The 24,377-nt window shown below is 38.4% G+C and overlaps 1 protein-coding gene across 16 annotated transcripts in view; it reads left to right on the top strand.

The window, feature by feature from the left end:
* The window catches only part of CPEB3 (cytoplasmic polyadenylation element binding protein 3), a 201,724-nt gene that overhangs the window by 27,613 nt on the left and 149,734 nt on the right, over window positions 1–24,377 (top strand). For 14 of the 16 annotated variants that reach the window (XR_003144006.3, XR_007406903.1, XR_007406902.1 and 11 more), the window contains one exon: window positions 8,796–9,811. Coding sequence is in view for 13 of the 16 variants with exons in the window: in XM_025466509.3 (XP_025322294.1) it covers window positions 8,796–9,811 (1,016 nt within the window). In the remaining 3 variants the exon portion in view is untranslated. Of the gene's footprint in view, window positions 1–5,889; window positions 6,041–8,434; window positions 8,571–8,795; window positions 9,812–24,377 lie in introns of those variants that run through there. The other 2 variants (XM_025466513.3, XM_025466514.3) reach the window with 2 other exon arrangements.

Raw genomic sequence — 24,377 nt, 5'->3', positions numbered from 1 at the left:
TACCTAGGGGATATCTAATTTACCATAGTTGACCACAATAATTTTTATCATCTTAGGTTGCGAGGTATTTGAAGTCAAGAGACTTTGGCTTTTTTTTTTTATCTTTGCATGTAGTGCCCATAGCACAGGCTTGGCATGTAGGAAGCCCCCACTTATTTTTCTAGTTTCATCACCTAGACTTAGAGCTCCTCTTTTTACTTGGCCAGACTGTACTGTTTTTTTTTTCTCTTTATCTTACAAAAGATAGTCAATCTTTATGAATATATGTAAGTTTTAGAAATTTAATGGAAATATAACAAAAATGCAGAAAATCGCATAAATTATGTCTAGTTTTCTGAAATTTCAAAGTAAATACACCTGTGTAACTGCATTCAGTTTTAGAAACAGTATATCACCAGCATCCCTGCAGTCCCCTTTTATGTCCCCTACCAATTATTTCTCAGCAGAGGTAACCACTATAGTGAATTCTAACCTATAAATTAGTTTTATTAGAACTTTATATAAATTGAATCATATAGTATGTCCTCTGCTCTGTTAGGCTTCTTTCACTCAACATTGTATTCATGCAGTTCATCTCTGTTCTTGAATAGAGTAAGAGGCTCTTCATTATCTTTGCCTTATGATATTCTATTATATGAATCTATCACAAATTTACTTATACATTTGATTGTGGATGTATATTTGGATTATTTCCAGGTGCTATTTCTAATTAATGCTGCTTTGAATATGTGTTTTGGTGAACATATGTTTGCATTTCTTTTTTTTTTTTAAGTTTCAGTTTATTTTATTTATGATAGTCACACAGAGAGAGAGATAGAGGCAGAGACATAGGCAGAGGGAGAAGCAGGCTCCATGCACTGGGAGCCCGACGTGGGGTTTGATCCCTGGTCTCCAGGATCGCGCCCTGGGCCAAACCGCTGCGCCACCCAGGGATCCCTATGTTTGCATTTCTGATGGGTATATATCTAGATGCAGAATTGCTGGGTCATAAGGCGTATGAGTGTTGCTTTTTAAAAATATATTTATTTATTTGAGAGACAGAGTGAGATGAGAGCGCGTGTGCTCATGAACACAGAGGGTGGGGAGGGGCAGAGGAAGAGGGAGAAAGCCACAGGTAACTCCGCACTGAGCGCAGAGCACACCATGGGGCTTGATGCCATGACCCTGAGATCTCTATTTAAGCCCAAACTAAGAGTTGGATGCTCAACCGACTGTAATTATCTAGGTGCCCCTGAATGTTTGCTTTAATAGATCCTGCTAAATAGTTTTGCAATGTGGTTGTATAGTTATATTATTCTTCTACCAACAGTGTTTGAGAATGAGTTGCTCCCACAGCTTTGCTAATGTATGGTATTATCTGCATTTTCCAATTTTAGCATTTTTGGATTTGTTTTATATTTCTTTGATGATTAGCTAGGTAATCATATGCTTTTTTTCCCCATATGTTCTTGAGCATTTGAGTATCTTTTGTTGAAGTCGCTTGTCTTTTTCTTTGGGATATTTACTATTATTTTGTAAGAGTCCTTTATGTATTCTGATTACAAATCTGTTGAAAAATACACATATTGCATATATTTCTCTCATTCTGTGGGTTTTCACTGTAATTCTGTCCTTTGGTAAGCAGATGTTCTTAATTTGTTTAGTTTATTAAATTTTTCCTTTATGGTTAATGGTTTTGTGACCTGTTAAATTTTGCCTATTCCAATGTCATGAAAATATTCTCCTATGTTCTTTTAAAGGCTATATTGCTTATATTTTACATTTAGACCTACAATCCATCTGGAATTGATTTTTGTGTATGGTGTGACAAGGGTGAAAGTCTCTTCTTTGCCATGTGGGTATTCAGTTAACTTCAGTATCTTTTTTTTTTTTAAGATTTATTTATTTATTTATTTATTTATTTATTTATTTATTTATTTATTTATTTATTTATTTATTTACGATAGACAGAAAGAGAGAGGCAGAGACACAGGAGGAGGGAGAAGCAGGCTCCATACCGGGAGCCTGATGTAGGACTCGATCCCGGGACCCCAGGATCGTGCCCTGGGCCAAAGGCAGGCACTAAACCTCCGAGCCACCCAGGGATCCCCAACATCAATATCTTTTACTGAAAAAAATCCTTTCACTACTGTAGTGTTACTGTTTTCACAAATCTGGTGACCATACACATATCTGCATCTGTTTCTGGACTTTTTATTTTATTCTTTGTGTCTATTTGCTTATCCTTGTGCCAATAATCACAGCCTAATTATTATAGCTTTATGCTAGGTCTTGATATCTAGTAGTGTAAGTCCTCTAGGTTTATTACTTTTTGCCATCTAGATTGCCGTGGCATTCTTGGCCCTTTACACATAAATGTAACTTTAATCCAACAAATATTTACTGAATACCTACTTATTATATATACTAGGCACAGTGATAGATGTTGGGAATATAGCTGTCAATATGATAGGCCTGGTCCGTCCTTTAGTAGTTGGGAAAGCCACTCACATAGAGTGAGGTAAAAAAAATAGCCTAGGATAGAGCCCTGAGGAATTCAATATTTAGTCAGCAAAGAAGACTGAGAGCTAGTGAGAGAGAACACCAGCATGCCAGAGGACACATAACCACAAATGTGAAAAAAAGCAAGAAAGGACAGCATGAAGGAAGCAAAGGGAAGGTATATCCAGAAAGTGTGGTCAGTTATGTCACTGTTGCTGCAGGATCAAGCAAGATAAAGACTGACAAAACATCCATTGGATTTAACTCTGAGTGCTATTGTGAACTTAAGCAGTTTCTAGGGTGGAGAGGGGGGTATCTTTATTAGACTGTAAACTCTTAGATGGGAACAAAGTTCCCTGTTCAATTAGTGCTGAGTGACTATTATTTCATGATGATAATCTAATAGTGCTCAACTTCGTAAGGGTCAAAACCAAAAATGTTTTCCTGTTTTATACCACTCCCCTTCATATCCATTCATGCAGCTGTTGAAAAAGTAATTGCCTAAGTGGAGAATAATTTAATACTTACTCAAACCTTGGCTGTTTTAGATAATCAAAAATGATTTCATCCATCCATGCATTTAGCAAACATCTATGGAGCAACCACCAATTACCCAGGACTCATAAACACTGTTTTCGAGATGTAAGTAGGAAAGGAATGGAAGGAAGCCTAAAAAGATGTATTTCACCCAAGTACATCCCAATGAGTTAACGCTGCAGGCTCTATTTTTAGTTTTCCATGACTGTTCAAAAGGATATATGGTTAAGCTCTGTGACCCGAAGACAGAATTTTAGAAGGTGCTTCCTTTTTGGTTAAGTAAAAAACAGAATTTCAGTAGAGATCTTTATCCTTATTGGGGGTTCTCCTATAATTTATTGTTTGTTTGGTATTTATTTACACTTTGGTATCTATGTTTGAGTCATTTTTTTTTCTTTTTTACGTTTTAGAAAGATTTTATTTGGGATCCCTGGGTGGCGCAGCGGTTTGGCGCCTGCCTTTGGCCCAGGGCACGATCCTGGAGACCCGGGATCGATTCCCACATCGGGCTCCCGGTGCATGGAGCCTGCTTCTCCCTCTGCCTATGTCTCTGCCTCTCTCTCTCTCTCTGTGACTATCATAAATAAATAAAAATTTAAAAAAAAAAGAAAGATTTTATTTATTTGAGAGAGAGCACAGGGGGTAGTGGAGCAGAGGGGAAGGGACAAGCAGACTTCCCATTGACCAACGGAGCAGGGAGCCTGGCGAAGGAATGGAGAGTTTGCTCCATCCCAGAGCCTTAGGATTGTGACCTGAGCTGAAGACTAGCTTAATTGACTGAGCCACCCGGGTGCCCCAAGTCATTTTCTTTTTAGATTTGAATGCTCATTTTAGGAAAGAAAGAGCAGAAATTACTTCATTTTGAAATAGAATAAAATTACATTAAGTATGGGCAGTGCTAATTACTGATTGCCATTTATCATGGGTTAGGGCCAATGTTTATTTTTCTTTATTGTGTGAATTAGCATTAAACCCTCACTTGGGGTCAGGTGCATAAATAAATGCCCAAGTAAACCACTTTTTTTTTGTTTTTGTTTTGTTTTGTTTTAAATATTTTATTTATTCATTCATGAGAGACAGACAGAGAGAGAGAGAGAGGCAGAGACACAGGCAGAGGGAGAAGCAGGCTCCATGCAGGGAGCCCGACTCAGGACTCCATCCCAGGTCTCCAGGATCACACCCTGGGCTGAAGGCGGTGCTAAACCGCTGAGCCACCCAGGCTGCCCCCAAGTAAACCACTTTCAAGCACACCTGAATTACTTAAGAATTCCTACCAATAATATCTTGACAAATTAATTATAAATAATTTTTAAAATCTATTTTTTAAACAAGCCTTTGTAAGGATTTTATGAGAGAACTTTTTTTTTTTTTTTTTTTTTTTACACCTAATTGATGTACTTGAAAATGTAGAAGTTTGGTAGATTAGGGAAATCTTCAGGAATAAGATTAACCTTGAGTGATCCTGACAGACTCTGGAATGCAAATGATGAGTACAGCACTTTGGTAGAAGTGAGGCTTTCTTTAGGAAAGCAGAGGAAGAGAAAAAAGGAATATAAAATAAGTTCATAGTAGGAATAAGAAGTCCATTAGTTCTTTTTAAAAAAGCGTTTCACAGGTTGATTCACAATTGATTCACAATTTTTCCTCTTAAATTGTTTTGATTTTTCCTTAGAAATAACTAGAAACAAACAAAAAAAAAAGAAATAACTAGAAACAAAGACCACTAACGCTGCAAATTGGTAGTCTCTGGTATTACTTTAATTCTAATTGGCAAAGAAAGGAAATAGAGAATTAAGACAGTTTTAAATGATGCTTAACATTTTTAGTTCCAAGTTCAATCGGCATAGTCATCAACTGACATTTACTCTGAACCCCTTGGGTGAATGGCATTGAACCAAATCCCACAAGTAATAATATCTTCTGCTTACGTGAGCAAACTGGTAGTTGAACTATTGCTCTCAGAAGCTATGGATAATAAGGGTTGATGTTGATATGTTGTGAGATTCTAGCCTTGGAGTCATGAGGTTAAGATAGGAAAACTATACACCAAAAACATTTTTTTTTGAAAAATAGAAACTGTATTTACTTTTTGTGTTATTAAAGAAGTCACTGTCCTATGCAATGAAACACTAAATGTCAAATTATTTTTTAGTTTTTCATCAAATACTATTTTAGCTTAAAAGAGTTGAATTTTATTTGATTGATCATTGTATGAATAATGCAAAGTAAACTTTCATTTTGACAAGTAAAATAAGGTGGTGAGTTGATTCAGAGCATATCGAGTAGAATCTTAAGTGAATTGTGCCTTCATTGAAAACTCAAATACAAAAAAAAAAAAAAAAAAGAAAACTCAAATACAAAGAAATCTTGGTGGATAAAATGTCAGAAATTTGTGACTGAAACCTATTTTCACCTGATCTTCACGGTTAATATCACATTTAATATTAAGATATTTTTCATTCTATAATATTAAAAATGTTTCTTTTAAGGATGGTCAGATTTTAAATATTTATCTTCTCCTGGTCCTCTCTCCTTTTCTAATCCCTCTCCACCCCAATCTCTTTTTGCTCGGGTAGGATTCCTATTGCTGGCTACCCAGTCATAACCCTTCTAATACCATTTAAGGTAGCTCTGCTGGGTTTATTTGAGTCCTTCAATCCAGTTTCTCTTTTAACCTGGCTTTCTAAACCAAGTTGACAAACCAGTTTAATTTTTCTCCTTTTTCATTTCAACAATTTGTGATTCAGATTGGTAGGAAAATATAATGTAATCGGGCACAAGCTCTTCCCCTTGGAATCACTACTTGCGAGGCTTCCTCCTTTCCTTGGCTGAACGTGCTTAAGTCAGGCAGAGTACCTAGTGAAGGACTTCAGCCCCCACAGTTCCCTGTGTGCGCATGCCCTCTTTTCTTACAGTTGTCAAAGTGCTTTTGCCCGAGCGGTCACATAATCAACCTGAAAGAAGAAAATAAATATTGTACAATTTTTAATTTTATCGATCCTTAAAAACTGGACACTCAAAGGTAACTGCTACTATGAATTTGTTACTTGAGATTGGGTGATTGCATGTAAAGGAAGATCTATTGTGTGTGTGGTTGGGGGGAGGGGAAGGAGGTATCTATTTCTCGGACTTTGCTGTAAATAAGAAAAAAGAAAAAGAGAAACACAGCCAAACAAACTATATAAGCAGTTACCGAGAGACATTGCATATTAACTTTAAAAATGTTATCTTAATCTATTGCTTTCCTTTTGTTTAAAGGGTCTTATTTATTAAATGTGGGTCTTGACCTTGACAGAATGAATTTATGCAGAAAGTGAAATTTATATCTTTAAGGAATGTAGAGAAGAAAAATGGGTGTTCCTGTTATGATAAAAATTTTTAATTCAATAAATAGATTAATTATAGCCTTCATAAAAGATTGAGTCCAGCTTACTTTTTAGCTTTTTTTTTGCTGTAGTATAGCATTAATTTTTCTATCAAGAGAATGTAGTTTAAACTGAAGGCATTAACAAAAAGCATCGATACAAGTATTGGAAAAACTGAGTGATATTAAAATTATTATCAAATGCATATTTCAGCCATGATGATATGGCTATTGTAAAAACAATTCTAGCCTACTGAAAGCAACTCAGATCCCAGATTCTAATGGTTTACTGCAGCACTGCTTAAACCGAGTATGAAAATGTCTTTTTCTATGACCATTTCCTTTGGCAATGATAGAACTTTGTGCTGTTGTGAATCCAAGCTTTACTTGTCTCTTTGTGTCAGATTTTACAATACTGATCAAAGTCATGGTTTTAGAAAAGGGAACTGAGGAACAAAGTCAATCTTACGTGGGTTATATTGGTAGTAGCTGGCAATTTGTGAGGTATACTGGACTGGGTTTTGGTGGGGGAGAAAAGGGGAGGAAAGAGTAGAGTGAGGTGGCTATGAAGCATTTCCCTGAGCCCACTATTTTGTGTATGAAACTTTAAAATTGAAGATAACCGTTTTAAAGATAATCTTTAATAAAATGGCACTACGTTAATCTCATTGATCTGACATATTTTGCTTAATAGTTAAGAATGATGGCATTTCCATTTTTCAATACATTTATTTTATAACAGTTATCATGAAGATGTCCAAAGACAGCTTCTGTGTGATTCTGAATGTCCTTTCACAAATGATCTGGGAAAGATGCTTCTCCAAGTATCTGAGTTAATTAAGTAACTGCATTAAATATATTAATAACTTTGTTGCAATTATACTGAATCATCATCTAAAAATAATTATGTGTTTGGTCATATGCTCCTTTAACATCTCAAAATATTTGTTTTTAGGGTTTCAGCATTGTAATATTCATGTACTTAAAACAATTAACATGTTCTAAAGGACAAGATAGCTCAGTGATAACTATGTGTATGGAAATCTCCTGATTTTGAGTGATTACTATTTTCATCCTTGAATGAGAAAATAGGCTGTATGGCAGAGGTGAATATAGCCCTTCTATGAGAGATGGAAAATACCATACGCTCCTTTTATGGCTAAACGAAGCAGTGATGGCAATGCACTATAATTACAATGTATGAGAATTTGGGACTTTGTACTATGCTATTTTTAACACGTTTGCTAGCATATGGTAATTCAGGGTCTTCATAATCTTTCATTGCTAATACCAGTGATAAGAGAATGGATTCTAAATTTGCCAAAGTCTTGTGACCAAGGCAGCATCAGGAGGATTCAAAAATGAAAATCTGGCAACCCCAGAAGTATCTTGACTTTCTACTTTAATCTCAGGGGGATTTTTTTTAAAGCTCCGCCCCCACCCCATCTCACAGGCAGTCTGTCTCTGTCTTTCGCTCTCTCTGACCTCAAATCCAACCAGAACATTTCTCCACCCTGCAGAGAAATTCTCAGGCTCCCGTTGAGACCCGAACCACTGAGAAGTCAAGAAATTTCTTGTGTGGCAGAATTGGAGGCAAGAAGATTGGAGAATAAGCAGAAAAATCCTAATCCTTAGACTGTAACAAGAAGCAAGCGCTTACAAACGTTTCAGTAGATTTTTACCTCTTTAAAAACGGTGGTTTGTTGGTTGTTGTTGTTGCTGTTGTTGTTGTTTTAATGTCTCCTAACAAAATGGAGTAGCTGCAGCTACTGGGAGGCCAGAGAATGATTGTGCAGCTGAGTCCTCCTCCTAACAAATGCCAAGGATTTCCTCCCTCGTGGTTCGCTGCTGTTAAATGAAACAATTATCAACGCAAGAAGGCAGTTTGCTAATCAAGAGGGATAAGACTGCTGTTTCTTTAAAGTGCCGAGCAGGGAAGGGGAAAGAAAGGGTCGTGTGCGGTGTCTTTTTAACCTTGCTGAAGGACGCAGCAGTATTTATTGACGTATGCAAATAACTGGGGGAGGGTGGTGCTTGGGAAAAAACAGGAACCAGAATCAGTTTCTTATTGCAGGGTGAACGCTCTGAGTTCCGGTGAAGGGAAAAGAGACGTGGCGAAATTGCTGTCTTTCTATTTTATAAGCACATCTCTCACTAATACAGGAAAGGAACCAAGACATCAGAAAGGGTGAAGACGCTCTCACAGTATTTTTAGAGACCTTGCACGAGCCTCTCACCACCCCCCCCATCCCCAGCCCGACCTGTTCTTCTAAATGGGAGATTATGGATTTGCATTGCAATTGGCTAGTAGCGGTGGCACTGGATTTTCGCAAGTAAAACACCCGCCCGCTTTAGCGAGGGGCATTAACGATCACATTGACAATAACGCATCTCTTTTTTTCCCCCGTTTCAGCTGCGCAAACCATGCAGGATGATTTACTGATGGACAAAAGCAAAACCCAGCCCCAGCCCCAGCAGCAGCGGCAGCAGCAGCAGCAGCAGCAGCCCCAGCCCGAACCCAGCGCAGCCGAAGCCCCGTCCACGCCCCTCTCCTCAGAGACCCCCAAGCCGGAGGACAGCAGCGCAGTGCCGGCCCTCAGCCCCGCCGCGGCCCCGCCGGCCCCCAACGGCCCTGACAAGATGCAGATGGAATCGCCGCTCCTGCCGGGCTTGAGTTTCCACCAGCCCCCTCAGCAGCCGCCGCCGCCGCAGGAGCCCACGGCGCCGGGCGCGTCGCTGTCGCCGTCCTTCGGCAGCACCTGGTCCACGGGCACCACGAACGCTGTGGAGGACAGCTTCTTCCAGGGGATCACCCCAGTCAACGGGACCATGCTCTTCCAGAACTTCCCGCACCACGTCAACCCAGTCTTCGGAGGCACCTTCTCTCCGCAGATCGGCCTGGCGCAGACCCAGCACCACCAGCAGCCGCCGCCGCCGGCGCCGCAGCCCGCGCAGCCCGCGCAGCCCCCGCAGGGGCAGCCCCCGCAGCAGCGCCGCTCGCCGGCCAGCCCCAGCCAGGCGCCCTACGCTCAAAGGAGTGCAGCCGCGGCGTATGGCCACCAGCCCATCATGACCAGCAAGCCGTCCTCGTCCTCGGCTGCAGTAGCCGCTGCGGCCGCCGCCGCCGCTTCGTCCGCCTCGTCCAGCTGGAACACGCACCAGAGTGTGAACGCCGCCTGGAGCGCGCCGTCCAACCCGTGGGGCGGCCTGCCGGCTGGCCGGGACCCTCGCCGGGCTGTCGGCGTGGGTGTGGGCGTGGGAGTCGGGGTGCCCTCGCCGCTCAACCCCATCTCGCCGCTCAAAAAGCCCTTCTCCAGCAATGTGATCGCGCCGCCCAAGTTTCCTCGGGCAGCCCCGCTCACCTCCAAGTCCTGGATGGAGGATAACGCTTTCCGGACGGATAATGGTAACAATCTGTTGCCATTTCAGGTAATGCTCCAGTGCACCTGCACACACCTCCGTTTCTACTCCTCTCCCTTTATACCCCCTCTTCCCTGCCATTTAATCGTGATTTTTGTTCTTTAAAAAAAGGCAGCGATGTCCAGCTCCCTTGTCCCATTCCCAAGACTCCGTTTCGCCGGTGCTGTTCCAGTACCGGGGACAAGGGTGAGGGAACACTGTGACTGTGACTGAGGAATCATATTTAAGCATCCTGATAAGATAGAAAAGGGCTTTTTTCTTTTGGCATATTTTTTTCCTTCACCGTGTGTGTGCCTTTTATTTTGACCTTCTTTGACAAGGTGCAGTCTATGGCAAGATACTGGCTTGGTCCCAGAATGAGTAGGCTGAGATTCCTGTCATTTTAAGTAGCTACACATTTCAAGTTATGCAATCCTGGGTCCTGAGTGCCTTCTGAAAGCTATCCGCTCCCAAACTACCCTGGGCCTACTCTTAAAGAGGTTAACAGCCCTTGAGTGGTGCTATTTCAGACAGTTGCATATGCTCAATTAAACTAATGTGAGCACATGTGTTTATGTCTCGCTAAGGTGCTGGCATCATTAATAGCAATCAGCATATTGTCCCTGCCGGGAAGATTATGAGTGTGAGATTCCAATAAACTCATGAACTCCTTTAGGGACCAAGTTGGAAGAGTAGAAATTCTAGGGTAACCCTTCCTATGTTACCCAGAAGAAGGACTAGACATAGTTTTTTTCTAGAGCAAAGAGACAATAGGACACGACCTTCAGAGCCATATTGCAATGGAGTCTATTTGCTAGCTAGCACTGAAATATTTAAAGCTGCAGTGTCCTTCAGATGGGTTATTTAAGAAGACAATACAGATCAATTACACCATTTGAAACTGGGCAAAGTGAAAGTCTTGCAACTTTAATGAAAAATGAGCCTTGTGTCTTGGTGTTAAATACCAGTGAAAAACCCAGGAAGTGCCCCAGACAAAAAGGTTGAATGGAGTGTCCTTAATTCTGTTCTTGTTTTCTGATCCAGCCCACGGCCACATCAGTTGGCAATGTCCTGAACATCTTAAGGTGGAAAGGGGTGGTGAGGGACTCCTGGGTGGCTCAGTGGTTGAGCATCTGCCTTTGGCCCAGGATGTGATCCTGGAGTCCTGGGATCGAGTCCTACATTGGGCTTCCTACATGGAGCCTGCCTTCTCCCTCTCTGTCTGCCTCTGTGTCTTTCATGAATAAATAAAATCTTTTAAAAAAAGGGGGTATGGAAAAAAAGGGGGGTATGATGAGGGTGAGTATTCACTGGGGGCTTTTGTTCTAGGCAAACATTTATTCTTCACTTAACAAATTGATTTGGCTATAAGCTTCTAGGCTCAGTTAAAAAAGAAAAGAATGAAGGAGAGAAGAGGGCTTTGAATAAGACCTAGTTGGGGTCGTCAAGGAAATGAAACAAATTCTTTGAGCATTGCTGAAACATGGCAGAACCGAAATTTGACAGAAGTAGTTTAGAGCATCAGGTGCAATTGGAATTTTGTTGTTCTTACATTTTAGATGTGATGTTTGAGATGACTCCCATCCATGAAGAAGGTGATAGGGTTATTGAGAAGCACATGATTCCCTAGGCTACCGCAAGGATTTTTAACCTTGACAGTTCAAGGGAGCCCGTGAAACTTGTAAATTGTGTGTATGAGAGTTTTTCATGAGAGAGGATCTTAACAAATTTTCGCAGGCATCCTTTAAGAATGGAAGATTTTAATATTAAAGTGTATTTCTTTCCATTCTAAAGTTTGTTTTGATAAAATGAAGAGAAACTGCAAGATGGGATTAGTTTGGTAGAGAAAAGGAGGAATCTGCTTTCTGGAATTTCTCTCTGTGCTTATTTTTGTGGTGAGGGGATAGAACCGTGAGGCTGCATTTGGTAGGAAAGCCATTCTTTTCAAACAGTTCTTTTTATACTGATGCTCCCTATCCAAGTTCAGTCTTAGAAGATAACCTAAAATCTGAGAGGAAGTTTTAGGGGTGAGAGCTTATAGTGTAGACATTAGTTATGTTTTTCTAGGCCCTGAATCTGAATACGACTAGCTTTTGATTAATTGTCTCTGGAAGGGAGGGCTGGGGAGAGATTATAAAATTTCCCCCAAACTGATATTGACAAGTAGTATGTAGTTTGCCAGTGGTTTCTCAGCAAACCATTTACCAGCAATGCTCATGGAAGCTGGACAGACTGATTTGAAGTCAGCTTATTTTCATCCCTGGTGGTGCTATTGAGTAGGTAAAGATGGCCAAAAGACTTGAGATTGTATTAAAAATTGAGCTGTATATATTTGGTCTCAGGAAAAATTACGTGGACTTTATGTCTCACTTCTTTGTCTTACTAAAATGGAACTTTGGGGTTTTGAAATAATCTTAGAACCAGATTAGAACACACAACCTGGTTGTGTTTTAGTTTTGGGTTGGAATATTATGACTTTGTGGTTATTTTTTTTTAAGATTTTATTTATTCATGAAAGACAGAGAGAGAGGCAGAAACATAGGCAGAGGGAGAAGCAGGCTCCCCACGAGAAGCCTGTTGTGGGACTTGATCCCAGGACCCCGGGATCATGACCTGAGCCAAATGCAGATTGCTCAGTCACTGAGCCACCCAGGTGCCCCAAGAGTTTGTGTTAAATATATCACATATGTTTAAAAAGCAAAAACTAAACACTTTGAGTCTTGTGCATAGAATTTTACATGTTTGTGCATTTATTTAAATCATTTTTCTATGAAAGGGGGAAAATATCTTAAGTAGTCCTAGAGATTCATTTTACAGACTCTGAGCTAAAAGGGGCTTGCAACAGTAATCTACTCTAATATGCCTTAATATGTATTTTTATTTATTTTAAAGATTTAATTTATTTATTCATGAGGGACAGAGGCAGAGACAGAAGGAGGCTCCCTGTGGGGACCCCGGGATCATGCCCTGAGCCAAAGGCAGACTCAACCACTGAGCCACCCAGGCATCCCTCTTAATATGTATTTTTAAAATCCATATCCCGTCAGTGATGCTTCACTTTCTTTTGCCAACCAACACAATAGATTTTTTTTTGAGCTTTACTTCTATAGTTTATATTGTAAAAGCAATGACTGTATTTGAATGTGGTTTTCCAAACTATACATCTCCTTACCCCCTTCCCTCAATTCTAACAAAGTTGATTGGTTTCCCTGAGTTGAGGTTCCTGCTTCCTTCAGGTTTACTTGTATCTACTTTATAGATATCTGTAAATAAGGAAACCAAGGTCCTAAGAAGTAGGATGACATAGCTCCAGTCCTAGAGGTTTGGCTAATTTTGTTGATGTGTATCCTTAACCTCCCTGTAGCACTAGTGGTGTCAGGTAAAATTCATTTTAAGTCAGGTTCTCTTTGGCTCCATTCAAAGGGACTTAGTTTTGGAATTATCTAGGGAGGTTTTCTGTCTGGTTGATGCCTCTTGGTGATGTACCTCCCACTAATGGGCTTAGGAACAATGAGACACTCCACTGGGGGAATTATAAATATGCATCATTTTATATTTCTATAAGCAGAGAAGCCTAGGTATATAAAAGGACCAAAGCAGAGATGTTTTCTATATGTAGTGGATTTGGATTTAAATAGCATTTTTGTCCAGAGGAGTTTAGAAGGGACTTTTAAGAATACCTGTTCCACCACTCTGTGTTCATTTGCCGAAGGAGAAAATTGAAATCCCAATATGCGAAATTCCTTGCCCAAGTTTGAGTAGGTATTTTCTGTCAGAAGCAGGCTTTGGAGGCAGATTGTCTAGGTTCAGATCTTAACTCTGCCAGCTACTTGCTTTATAATCTTGAGCAAATTATGTCTACATGTTGACCTTCATCTGTAAGATGGTAATAATAATTCCTTGCTTCATTGAGTTCAGGTGAGAAACTGCATATTAACACAGTGCTTGGCCCATAGTAGAGTACCACATAAATGTTGGGCTATGATTATCATTGTTGTAATAGTGACCAGAGGTTCTGGATGATTTTATAGTAGGGATTACTGATTTTTCATACAGTTCAGTCTGAATAAGTGTAAACTTCTATATAATGTCTTTTGGTCTTTTTTTTTCTGTCTTAAGGTACCCTTTGGTTACTGTAACAAAAGGTGATTTGCCATTAACTTATGGGCCAGGCCTTGTGCTAAATACTTTAGGTATAGTTCCTCATTGAAACTCCTTTGAGGTTCAGATCTATTATAACCCTCGTTATGCTGACAGAGAAATTGAGTGTTAATATATTTACTTTATCTGCTCATGATCACACAGCCAGTAATTGACAGAGTTGGGATTTGAACCCAGGTAATCTGCGTCCAGAGCCAATCTCCACTATAATACCTTGAGTATAATAACTCTAGAACATCAGTTAACAGTGTTGTGTAGAAGCAGGAGACTGGGATGAATCTGTACTTGACCTTATGATATACCCTGGAAATACTGCTTTTAAAAAATTTGTATTGATGGAAATGGAGGAAGAAAAATATAGTGCCCATACATTTCCTACCACTTATTTGCAACAGTAGTCAATATATCCCCCTATTTACTTATTTACTTAATTTATGTATTTTTGAATATTGTATTTTTGAAAAAAATTCAAATTAGGTTTTGCTTTCTTTCTGCATCTCTGACTTTATCTCTCCTCTTCCCTTACCCCAAATTGAAAGTAATTATACAGATTTTGTATTTTCTGGCATGTCTAGTTAATTGTAATTTAGTGTTAATTTTGCTAGTGGGTTATTTATAACAGAGGAACAAATTCCTTACATGAATTAATGGGAATATAGATGATGATGATGATGATGATGATGATGATGATGATGATTTTGAAGAGAGAGAGAGTGTGGGGGAAGGAGGAAGGGAGGAAGGAAAGAGGGAGAGAGAGAATCTTTAAGCAGGCTTTATGTTCATCCCAGACCCCAACTTGGGGAGATCTCAGGACCTAGAGATCATGACCTGAGTTAAAATCAAGAGTTGGATATTTAACCCACTGAGCCGCCCAGGCACCCTGGGAATATAGATTATTTTATTATTTTATTTTATTTATTTATTTATTTTATAGATTATTTTAAAAAGTCAATACATACATCTATTCATAATACATTTTGAGGAAACAGTGATATCTTCAACCAGTCAAGGTTTTTTTTTTTTTTTTTGTAAACCATCTTTTTAGGAAGTAGTATAAATTGTCTAGTTTATGCTTACTTTTGACTAAGGATAGTATGACCTAGATTTAAAACTAGAGACTCTTCTATAGTTGGTTTCTTAACTACTGCTCTAATGCAAAACCACTTAAGGTCCACCCAACCCCACAAACTGTTTCAGAGCCTATTATGGCATGGTTACTGTGAATGCCAACAAAGAGCCACATTATCTATAGTCTATTTAAAAGACTGGTTGGTTAGGAAATATTAGAAGATTTTCTAGGCTACTGAAAACATAAATATAATAATATAAACTGAATACTTCAAAGTTGCATGTTGAAAAGTAGTTAGCTTTTCATGACCTTGCAGTGAGTTGATACAAAAGTACACCCTCAGAAATGTAATGTTTTTAGATATTTTATAAAACACAATTTTCTACCTAAATAACTTTCTCCGTTGGTTGGCTTAGTTTGCTGTTTTTCAAGTGCTACACAAGGGTAATGCCTGTCCATTTGGATCTTGTCATTGTGCAGGTGATTTTTGTAGTGTTTTGATCCATAAGTATCAGAAGATTATGGCTTTGTTTTCAACAATATGAAGAGTTTGATTAAGTCATATGGACTTTACTAAGGAGAGAGATGGAAAGGAGCATAATTGAGTAGTGGACAGTCCATGAAGCTTGGAATGAGAAAAATACTGGTCAAAGCCACAGCTCTGTCAGTGGTGATTGGGTCACATCATTTATCAAAAGATTCTTTTTCCCAGTCTGCAAAAATAAGAGAGAGCACCCATCTTCTGGGTTTGCTTTTGAAAGAATGTGTACAAAGTGTTCAGAAAATTAGATCTTGTTACGGCTCTTAGATGCCTGCCTAACTACCTCAGATTATAGTCAGTAGGAGTTTGATAGAGGAAATATTGTTGATAATCAGTAGTCCAGAGTTAAACACTGGTTGATGGCATCTGAAAATGAAGAGGGGCTGGAAAGAAGAGTCCATCAGGGATGGAAGAGCAATGAAAGGCTCTGTGTATTATGGTGACTGCCTGACCTAGAAAGGCAATAACTACCTGTTTTTTGTAACTACCTGCTTCTGCTTCTGGTTGACTTACCAATGCAAGTATAAGCGTTTTCCTTGCCCTGTGAACATAACATTTTAATTGGTGAAGGGCTGCTTAAACTTATAATTTCCTGACTGCTACCAGTGTTGATATTGGTATTTCTGGAGCTACAAGGGCTCTAATTTGAAGCTCCTTATCCTTACTTTCTAGAAGACCATGCTTGGCTCTCTATAGAGGCCAGTGTGGTTGTCAGAGATAGAATTCAGTATAGAGACCCCAGTTTGGATCTTGAGAGTTGTGGGATATACCACCACTTTAAGGGGGCTTTCCTGGAGAGATCGCTATGCTTACAGTAGTATCCAGCTTAACAAGGAATTTTCCGCAACTGGTCCTTATTCCTTGTAAATGACTTGTATGGGGTTCTTTTATGTTTTGGTTCTATTACATTCAGTTTTCATTTCCTTTAGTGTTCTTTACAGATGCTGGGCTTGTAAATTTTTTAATATGAAACCATTCTAATATTTGCGTTTTGACTTAACTTGAAATAGAAAGGTACTACTAAATGAAAATAATACCATAAATTAGTATCTTGGAATCAAGCCTACTTTTCTTTTCCCAGAAGCTTTATTATATAATTTTCAGAAATAATAAATATGTGATATGAACCCTTGTTGGCATACTTCAGAGGAGAGCATCAGAAATAAGCACCAAAGAGCCTTTATATCATTTGATATGATTGTAGAATTAATACACATGAAGGGAAGGAAACAACATGTACTAATTTTGTGTTGTACAGCCAAATATCTTCATTTCTTAAGCATTTAGACTTATTTCAAAGTCAAGATCAAGTACAAGGGGGGAAAGAACTCTCTTTAGTAACTGAGTGCAACTAATTAAATGGTCAGTGCTACAACTGAAGCAGTGTCTAGAAGTTCAAAAGCACCTGACACTTAGTAGGTGCTCATTAAATGACTGTATAAACATTTAAACACACAGTGCTATAGTTTTGTGTTTTTTTTTTTTTTACAATATAGTATACTTTAACATTTTTGAGACAGATTTGCCATTGTACCATTTCTCTACAAGATGTCCATAGAATGTGGAAACATGAATATATGTAATGTCATAAAGTACATCTTCAATTTTAAAAAATAGAAAATATTATCTGTGTTCCCAAACTCAGGGGACATCTGAATTTCCAGGCTATGACTCTTTTTACAGGTTTGGCATGCCAAAAAGCAAGCAGAGTTCTTATTTTGACGTAAAAGGTTTTGGCAGCCAGTAGATGTGAACACTAGCTTGAATCTTACGAGTTAAATTTTTCTTTACCTACTCACTGTTAATTCATTCTTGTGGAGTTCATTTATCCTGTCATGGTAATCTGCTTTGTTCCTGATGTCTCAAATCAAGTTATTAATACTAGGACTGACCAGAATTAGGGTCCAAATAATTCTGAAAATAGCACCTAGAAATATCTAGAAGAGAATTCTTTGGTCTAAGAGGTTGACGAGTAGGTTATAGTAGGCCCATTCAACCAGCCAGTCATTTGAGGAATGTGAGATTGGAAAGCAGAGAGGTAAAGGACAAAAGACGTTCTATCCTAAATATATGATAAAGTGAGGGGATTGATTAGGGATTGGAATACTTCAGAGGAAACATTTTCGTGATCTGACAACTTACCCCCCTACTCAGAGTCCAGGAGACCTGATTCTTAGGTTTCAGATACACAGCAATTAAAAAGGACAAGAAGTAAATGTGCCCAGCACCTCTCTTTTGCAATCTGCTGTGGAAAATTTCCTTTCCTCTTTTGGCCTAGAAATATAACTGAGATTCACAGGGGATTAAAAATAGTGAAGATTGGTAATGTTTATGAGATTGTGAGGAAAGGCTGAGAGACAATTTTTGGAAATGAACCTGTTTTTTATATGTTTGCATTTGATTTTGTAGGTAGACCATTCAGCTCTTTGCCATGTTGTTGTTTAATGCAATTGTAATTGATAGTAGAATCCTAACTTCAGATAAATAGTTAAGGATAGCATATGCAGTATTTTTATTAACTACAAATCTATTATGGAATTCTCTGATCAAAGTGATGAGATTTACATTGTTGAGTTTCTTTTGGCATCTTCACTCACAGTCATAATCCATGTACTCCAGTCTGGGGTATTATATTATTTTTGATGTCCTTCTCCAAATAGATACAGGTAAAAAAAAAATACAGGGAACCCTGAATGTCTGGCCTCACCCTTTCACATGAATTATCTTATTTAATCCTTACATGTTCTTGTAAATTAGGGATTATCATCCCACTTGAGACTCAGAGATTACCTGATTAGTGGGTGACAGAGCAGGAATGGAAACTTAGGTCTTTTGACTCCATGTCCAGTTATTCCATTCTACTATCCCTGCTTACCTCTTGTCATGCACCATCTTTCAATATGCCTTTGATGTCACACTCTTTCCCCAGGTCTTCTTGATTCCCCTCATTCCACATTGTTGTTATAACACTTGTCACTCTGAAATGAGCTGGTTTATTTTGTTTTGTTTCTCCACATTAGAATGTAGCCTCCACAAGGGCAAGGACCTTTTCAGTGCAGTATCTGCAGGGGTTGTGACAGCCTGGGATGTTTTAGGCATATGGCAAATATTTGTTGACTATTTTAAATGACTTACATTTAAAAATGATTGATTAATCATTTATTGGTCATTTGCATGTAGCTAGCAATGTAAAAGCACATTCATTTTATAGATATTTAACTGGCCTCTACTAGAGGTCAGGAAGTAGGGAATAAAGCTGAACCAAATCCTATCAGACAGTTCCTTGATAAACATGAGTTAAAGTATAGGTGATAATGTTTATAGCAGTATGTAATATATACAACAAAGACAGTGTGTACTTGAATCAGAGGAGGGAATGATTAAATTTGTGTGTGTGTGTTTGTGGGTTGAGAAGTCTCCAGGAAAGTCTTAACAGTTTAAAATATTTTCAGTTTTTCTGATTTTGAAAGTAATACATGTTTACCATTTAAAACTGGAAGAAAGGGCAGTCTGGGTGGCTCAGCAGTTTAGCGCCACCTTCAGCCCAGGGCCTGATCCTGGAGACCTGGGATTGAGTCCCATGTCAGGCTCCCTGCATGGAGCCTGCTTCTCCCTCTGCCTGTGTCTCTGCCTCTGTGTGTGTGTGTGTCTCTCATGAATAAATAAATGGAATCTTTAAAAAAATAAAAATAAAAAAAAATAAAACTGGAAGAAAAAAATTGCTCATAATCCTATTACCCAGAGAGAAGTACTGTTGTTTTGGTGCAATTGTGCCAATGATCTCTTTTTTATGTGAATGTGTTTTATATGGTTGAGAACGATTCTGTATAAATAATTTTATAGTCATATTTTTTTAGCCTTTCATATCATTAAGTTTATAAACACTTTTATTACCACGTAATATCCCACCACAGGAATCCATTGTAATTAAAAAGTCATTTTTATATTTGGAGGATTTAGGTGGCTTTCAGTTTTTAACTAATTAAAAAAATATTTATTTGAGAGAGCATGTGTGTGCGTACAAGCAGGAGGTGGCAGGGGTAGAGTGAGAATTTCAAGCAGATTCCACTTTGAGCACTGAGCCCAATATAGAGCTCCATCCCACTACTCTGAGACCACCACCTGCATCCAAGTCAAGAGCCGGATGCTTAGCTGACTGTGCTACCCAGGTGCCCTCAGTTTTTAACTGTTAAACAATACTGTTATGAACATCTTTGGGCATTTTAAAGCTTTATTTAGAGCTGAATTGTCAGGGTTCCATAGGCAGACCAGGGAACAGGGGTAGGAGTTGCAGCAAAAAGATTTGCTTTTAACAGAGGGAACAGCAGCTATACAGGTAAGAACAACATGGCAGCCCCGGTGGCCCAGAGAGTTAGCCCCACCTTCGGCCCAGGGCGTGACCCTGGAGACCCAGGTTGAGTCCCACATCGGGCTCCCTGCAGAGAACCTGATTCTCCCTCTGCCTGTGTCTCTACCTCTCTCTCTGTGTGCCTCTCATGAATAAATAAATCTTTAAAAAACAAACAAACAAACAAACAAACAAACGAAAGAAAACAACATGCCATGCAGACAGAGCAGATGGTTCAGGGTAGGGGTGAGGCAAGTGAGAAGTGAGGCCGACGAAGCGGGAGGGGCCAGATCACAAAAACATTCGAACATTCTTTGCCTTCAACTTTGTGCAGTGGAGACATTGAAGAATTTTTAAGCTGAGAAAGATAACCATTTTTAGGCTTTTAAATTGGTGAGTGAAGTGATCACAACCTTGTTTCAGAAAGATAATTCTGGGATATATATTTTCAGGGACCAAACACAGGCAAGGAGCTGGTTAACATGGAAGGACCTAAAGTAATTGAGAGGAAAAGATGGACTTGAGAAATAAATTAGGAGGCTGACTGAAAGGACTGGTGATTGCTTGGATGCAAGGAAGAGGAGAAGGAGTTTAGAATGACTCCCAGGAATTGTTTTAGGCAGCTGGAGAAAATGATCTAGAGGTGAAAATGCTCAATAGTGGCAGATTAGAATTTTCATGACTCATAAACCCAGTGGGTTTAGAGTGGAGGAACTTCAGAAGGAAAAGCTATGTGTTGGGAATATTTGAACAAGTGATTTGACATCTCTTACCCACCCATGCTTTTGTGTGACTCTCATGTGACTCTCAATGTGTGGGAAGGAAAACCTTATTAAGATAGATTACTTGGACTACTTATTAGAACACTAAATCTGAGAGAAGAAATAACTACCATTCTAAGTCAAGAGCTTTTTCTGATTCTAGCCTGATGTATATATTTTTATTGTACCCTGAGAATTAGAGTGTATGCTAGCTGATTAGTGTATGCTAGCTGATTAACCCTTATTTATGAGTTACAGCCTGGCATTGCAAAGAACTATAAGGAATTGCTAACCAATCAATCATATGAGGATCATAGACAATAAGAGAAATGAAACCTAGAATCTGTTATTTTTAAGTTGAATAGACTCACTTGAGAGGTAGTAGGTATTATTAACCAATCTGAAATATCATTAATAAGGTCTTAACAAAGTTGAGATTAGACCTTATGGAATTTAGTTGGCTACACTAAAATGGTGCTTAATTTTTTGTTTTTTTTTTATTTTTAAGATTTATTTATTTATTTATTTATTCAGAGAGAGAGAGATTGAGAGAGAGAGAGAGAGGCAGAGACACAGAGACACAGGCAGAGGGAGAAGCAGGCTCCATGCAGGGAGCCAGACGTGGGACTCGATCACGGGTCTCCAGGATCACACCCCAGGCTGCAGGCGGCGCTAAACCGCTGCGCCACCGGGGCTGCCCGGTGCTTAATTTTTTAATGAGTGTAAATATGACTAGAATGTTTAGAAGCTTAGGATCCATAAAAGCCACAAGATGTGCTTTTTGGAAGGGTGGAGGGGGAAAATAAATGGGGCCAGGATGTAGGAACCACCAGAATTGTATGTTGTTAATCATTTGTGTTTCTAGGGAGAAAGATGGACTGCACCATTCATTATATTTCCAAAGGAGCCATAACTCAAAAATGGTTAAGAATCCTAAATTAAGAGTAAAAGCACTGCTACATGGCTTCCAATAAACTTTTAAAAGATTTGGAAAACTTAGATATCTCATAAAATTTTTCTTCTTTTTCATATTTTCACAGAGAAATTCTGCCCAATTTTAATTTGAGAACTTTCTAAATAAGAACGGTTCCAACTCCTTTTATTTAGCTTTCTCTAGAGCATTCAAAATACTTTTCATAATACAAATAATTTTTTGACATTCATTTAATTGGTTTGCGTATATTAAATCACATAATTACAGTAACACAAGCATTAAAAAGGCTTGGAGACAAACCTACCACCTCTAGGTAAGCTTGCAGCTCATCTGATAGGACAGAAGTTTATGGATTAATCCCATAATAGGTGTTGAGTATACTATGGGCATTTTATATAGGGAGGATGTAACTCATTATGGGTTAATATGGAAAGTCAATTAAGCAAAGCTTCAACTATAGTAGATGCTTATGTATTTTCATAATAAATGGCCAACAAGTTTTGACTCAAGAAAGGGATATTGTTTCATTTTGATATAGGAAGTACAACTGCAAAATATTCACTTTTAGAAATTGCTAATATACAAATAGCCTCCTCTTTTCAGAGGGAACATTTGTACTTTCCCATTCACTTGTCATTGCTATGACCTTAGAAGGCCAATTCCTGTTACTGTAACTTAATGAAGAAGAGTAGGGAGTAGAACTAGGAGTGGGGATAGAAGTTGGAGATTTGTGCTGTAGAGGCATAGTTGGCCTAGATCTCAGTGATAAGACCTGCAATTCACTGAACAGAAGTTCATCAGACTTTGAGGTTTCACATGGAAACAATGTTGGCTGCTGATCAGGTATTTTTGTTTAGCTTTGTAACCAATTAACTACTTACAAGCTCTTGTGGAAACCTATCCATCATCTATTTCCTGGTTTCTATTGGTAAAGAGCATTTTAACAACAGAGCATTTTGGAATACAGGTTAAGATGTGTGATATCAAAGCCTAGTAAGAACAATTGACCAGAGTTTTGCCAGTTCTTAATATTATCCAGCATCATGTTCTACATATATCTAGATTAAAAGAGACCCTGTTTTGTTTGTTTATTGTCTATTTGGGGGAGGTAGTTGCTGTTTTTTAATTGATAGTTTAAGTTAAAACTTTACCAGGCTCCTTATTGCCATCGTACTCATTCAAAGGGCAAAAGTTATCTGGAGAAAGAAAAAGACTTTATTATTTAAATCTGTGTATCAAAATAGTTGAATCTGGTTAAAAAATGGTTAGTCCTTACGTTGCAAAAATACAATCTAAATACTTTTAGATTTTATAATGCTGATGAAACATTTTGCAATGTTTGTCAGATTAAACTTGTATTGATTTTAAGTAGAATAAAAACATGAATTGTATTAATGCTTCAGACTGTTGCAAAATGCAACTTTGATGAATGGAAAATTTTTCCATTCCATTTTCCTTTGAAATGCCACTTTCAAAGGCATTATGAATTTAGCATTTAGAAGATTTGAGACTGGGTGGGGAGATTGATTTTATCATATTTTGACCTTGAATTCCTCAACATTCCAAAGATATGAGCTCATCTGAAGGTAGCAATTATTCAGTTAACATTTTAAAGCTTACTGTGTACTTCTTTGCCAGTGTAGATGATCCTATTTGACCTATCAACTTCGGTGTGATCTAGCATATGAAATGTTATTCCATTGTAGCTATTTTAAAGTTATTGAGCAGAATTAAAGTTGATGAATCATGTAAGTATAAAACATGATTTTCATTTTAAAATACAATGGGATATTTGATATTCTAATTTAAGCCTAGATTCTGTTAAATGTGAAACACAGAGACTTAAGGAAAATTATAGCTTAATATCAAAAATGTAAGGCCTGAGTGAGGAGGAAAGAAAGAAAAATCTTTTGATTGTGAATATTTTGCTTCACACTGAGGGACATAATGGAGGGTTGAAGCAGACAGGAGAGTTGGAGTGACACATTCTGTTAGAGGGACATAAATAATAGAAAATGTATTGAGTGCTGAGACATCAGAGGATGTTGAAAGACATGAAGATTTCAATGAAGAAGACAAAGCTGGTAAAAGGATGCTTCAGCTTTTGTTACAATAATTAAATATTCAAAACGGCAGCCATTTTATACTGTCCAGGAAGTTAAGCAATTGCTCATTTGATATTCTAGTTTTATGCAAGCAAGCCATAGGCAAGTAAGCGGACATCGGGGATTTATATTAAGAAGTTTCTTCTAGGGAATGTCATGAGCAAGTTCAAAACCCAATCTTCTAATCTCTTGTGGCATGATCATAATATTTATGATGCCTCTAAGACACTTCATGTTTGTTCTAAACCACCAAAGACCATGTGTTCAGCGTAATTTGCATTGTGTATGTTATTAGAGATCTAGTCTGATGACTTTTTACAGTACTCAGTTATTGTCAAAAGACAACCTATGTAGAAATGTCCCGTAGATTTATGTTCCATAGAGTCAGCTATATAAACCATCATGCTATGTAAAATTCTTAGTCTTTTATATATTTTCCCTTTATTTTAAATCCAGAGAAATTCACATGTATTATATGTGACAATGCTGTTAAATGGAGTTTGAATTCAGTATTTACAAGTTACATACTATGTTCTTAGACTGGTGTTATGTATTGTGGATGACACAAATTATCTGAATCCTGTCCTTAGGAACTAACATACATACAACAGAGTGTTACATGAAAGCAAGTACTAGATGGTGTGATGTATTAGTTGTCATAAACAGCCAAGGAAGGG

Source organism: Canis lupus, chromosome 28 (genome assembly GCF_003254725.2).
Source record: "Canis lupus dingo isolate Sandy chromosome 28, ASM325472v2, whole genome shotgun sequence".
NCBI lineage: Eukaryota > Metazoa > Chordata > Mammalia > Carnivora > Canidae > Canis > Canis lupus.
The sequence above is the reverse complement of the archived record's forward strand: the minus strand, read 5'-3'. Positions and strand labels throughout refer to the sequence as shown.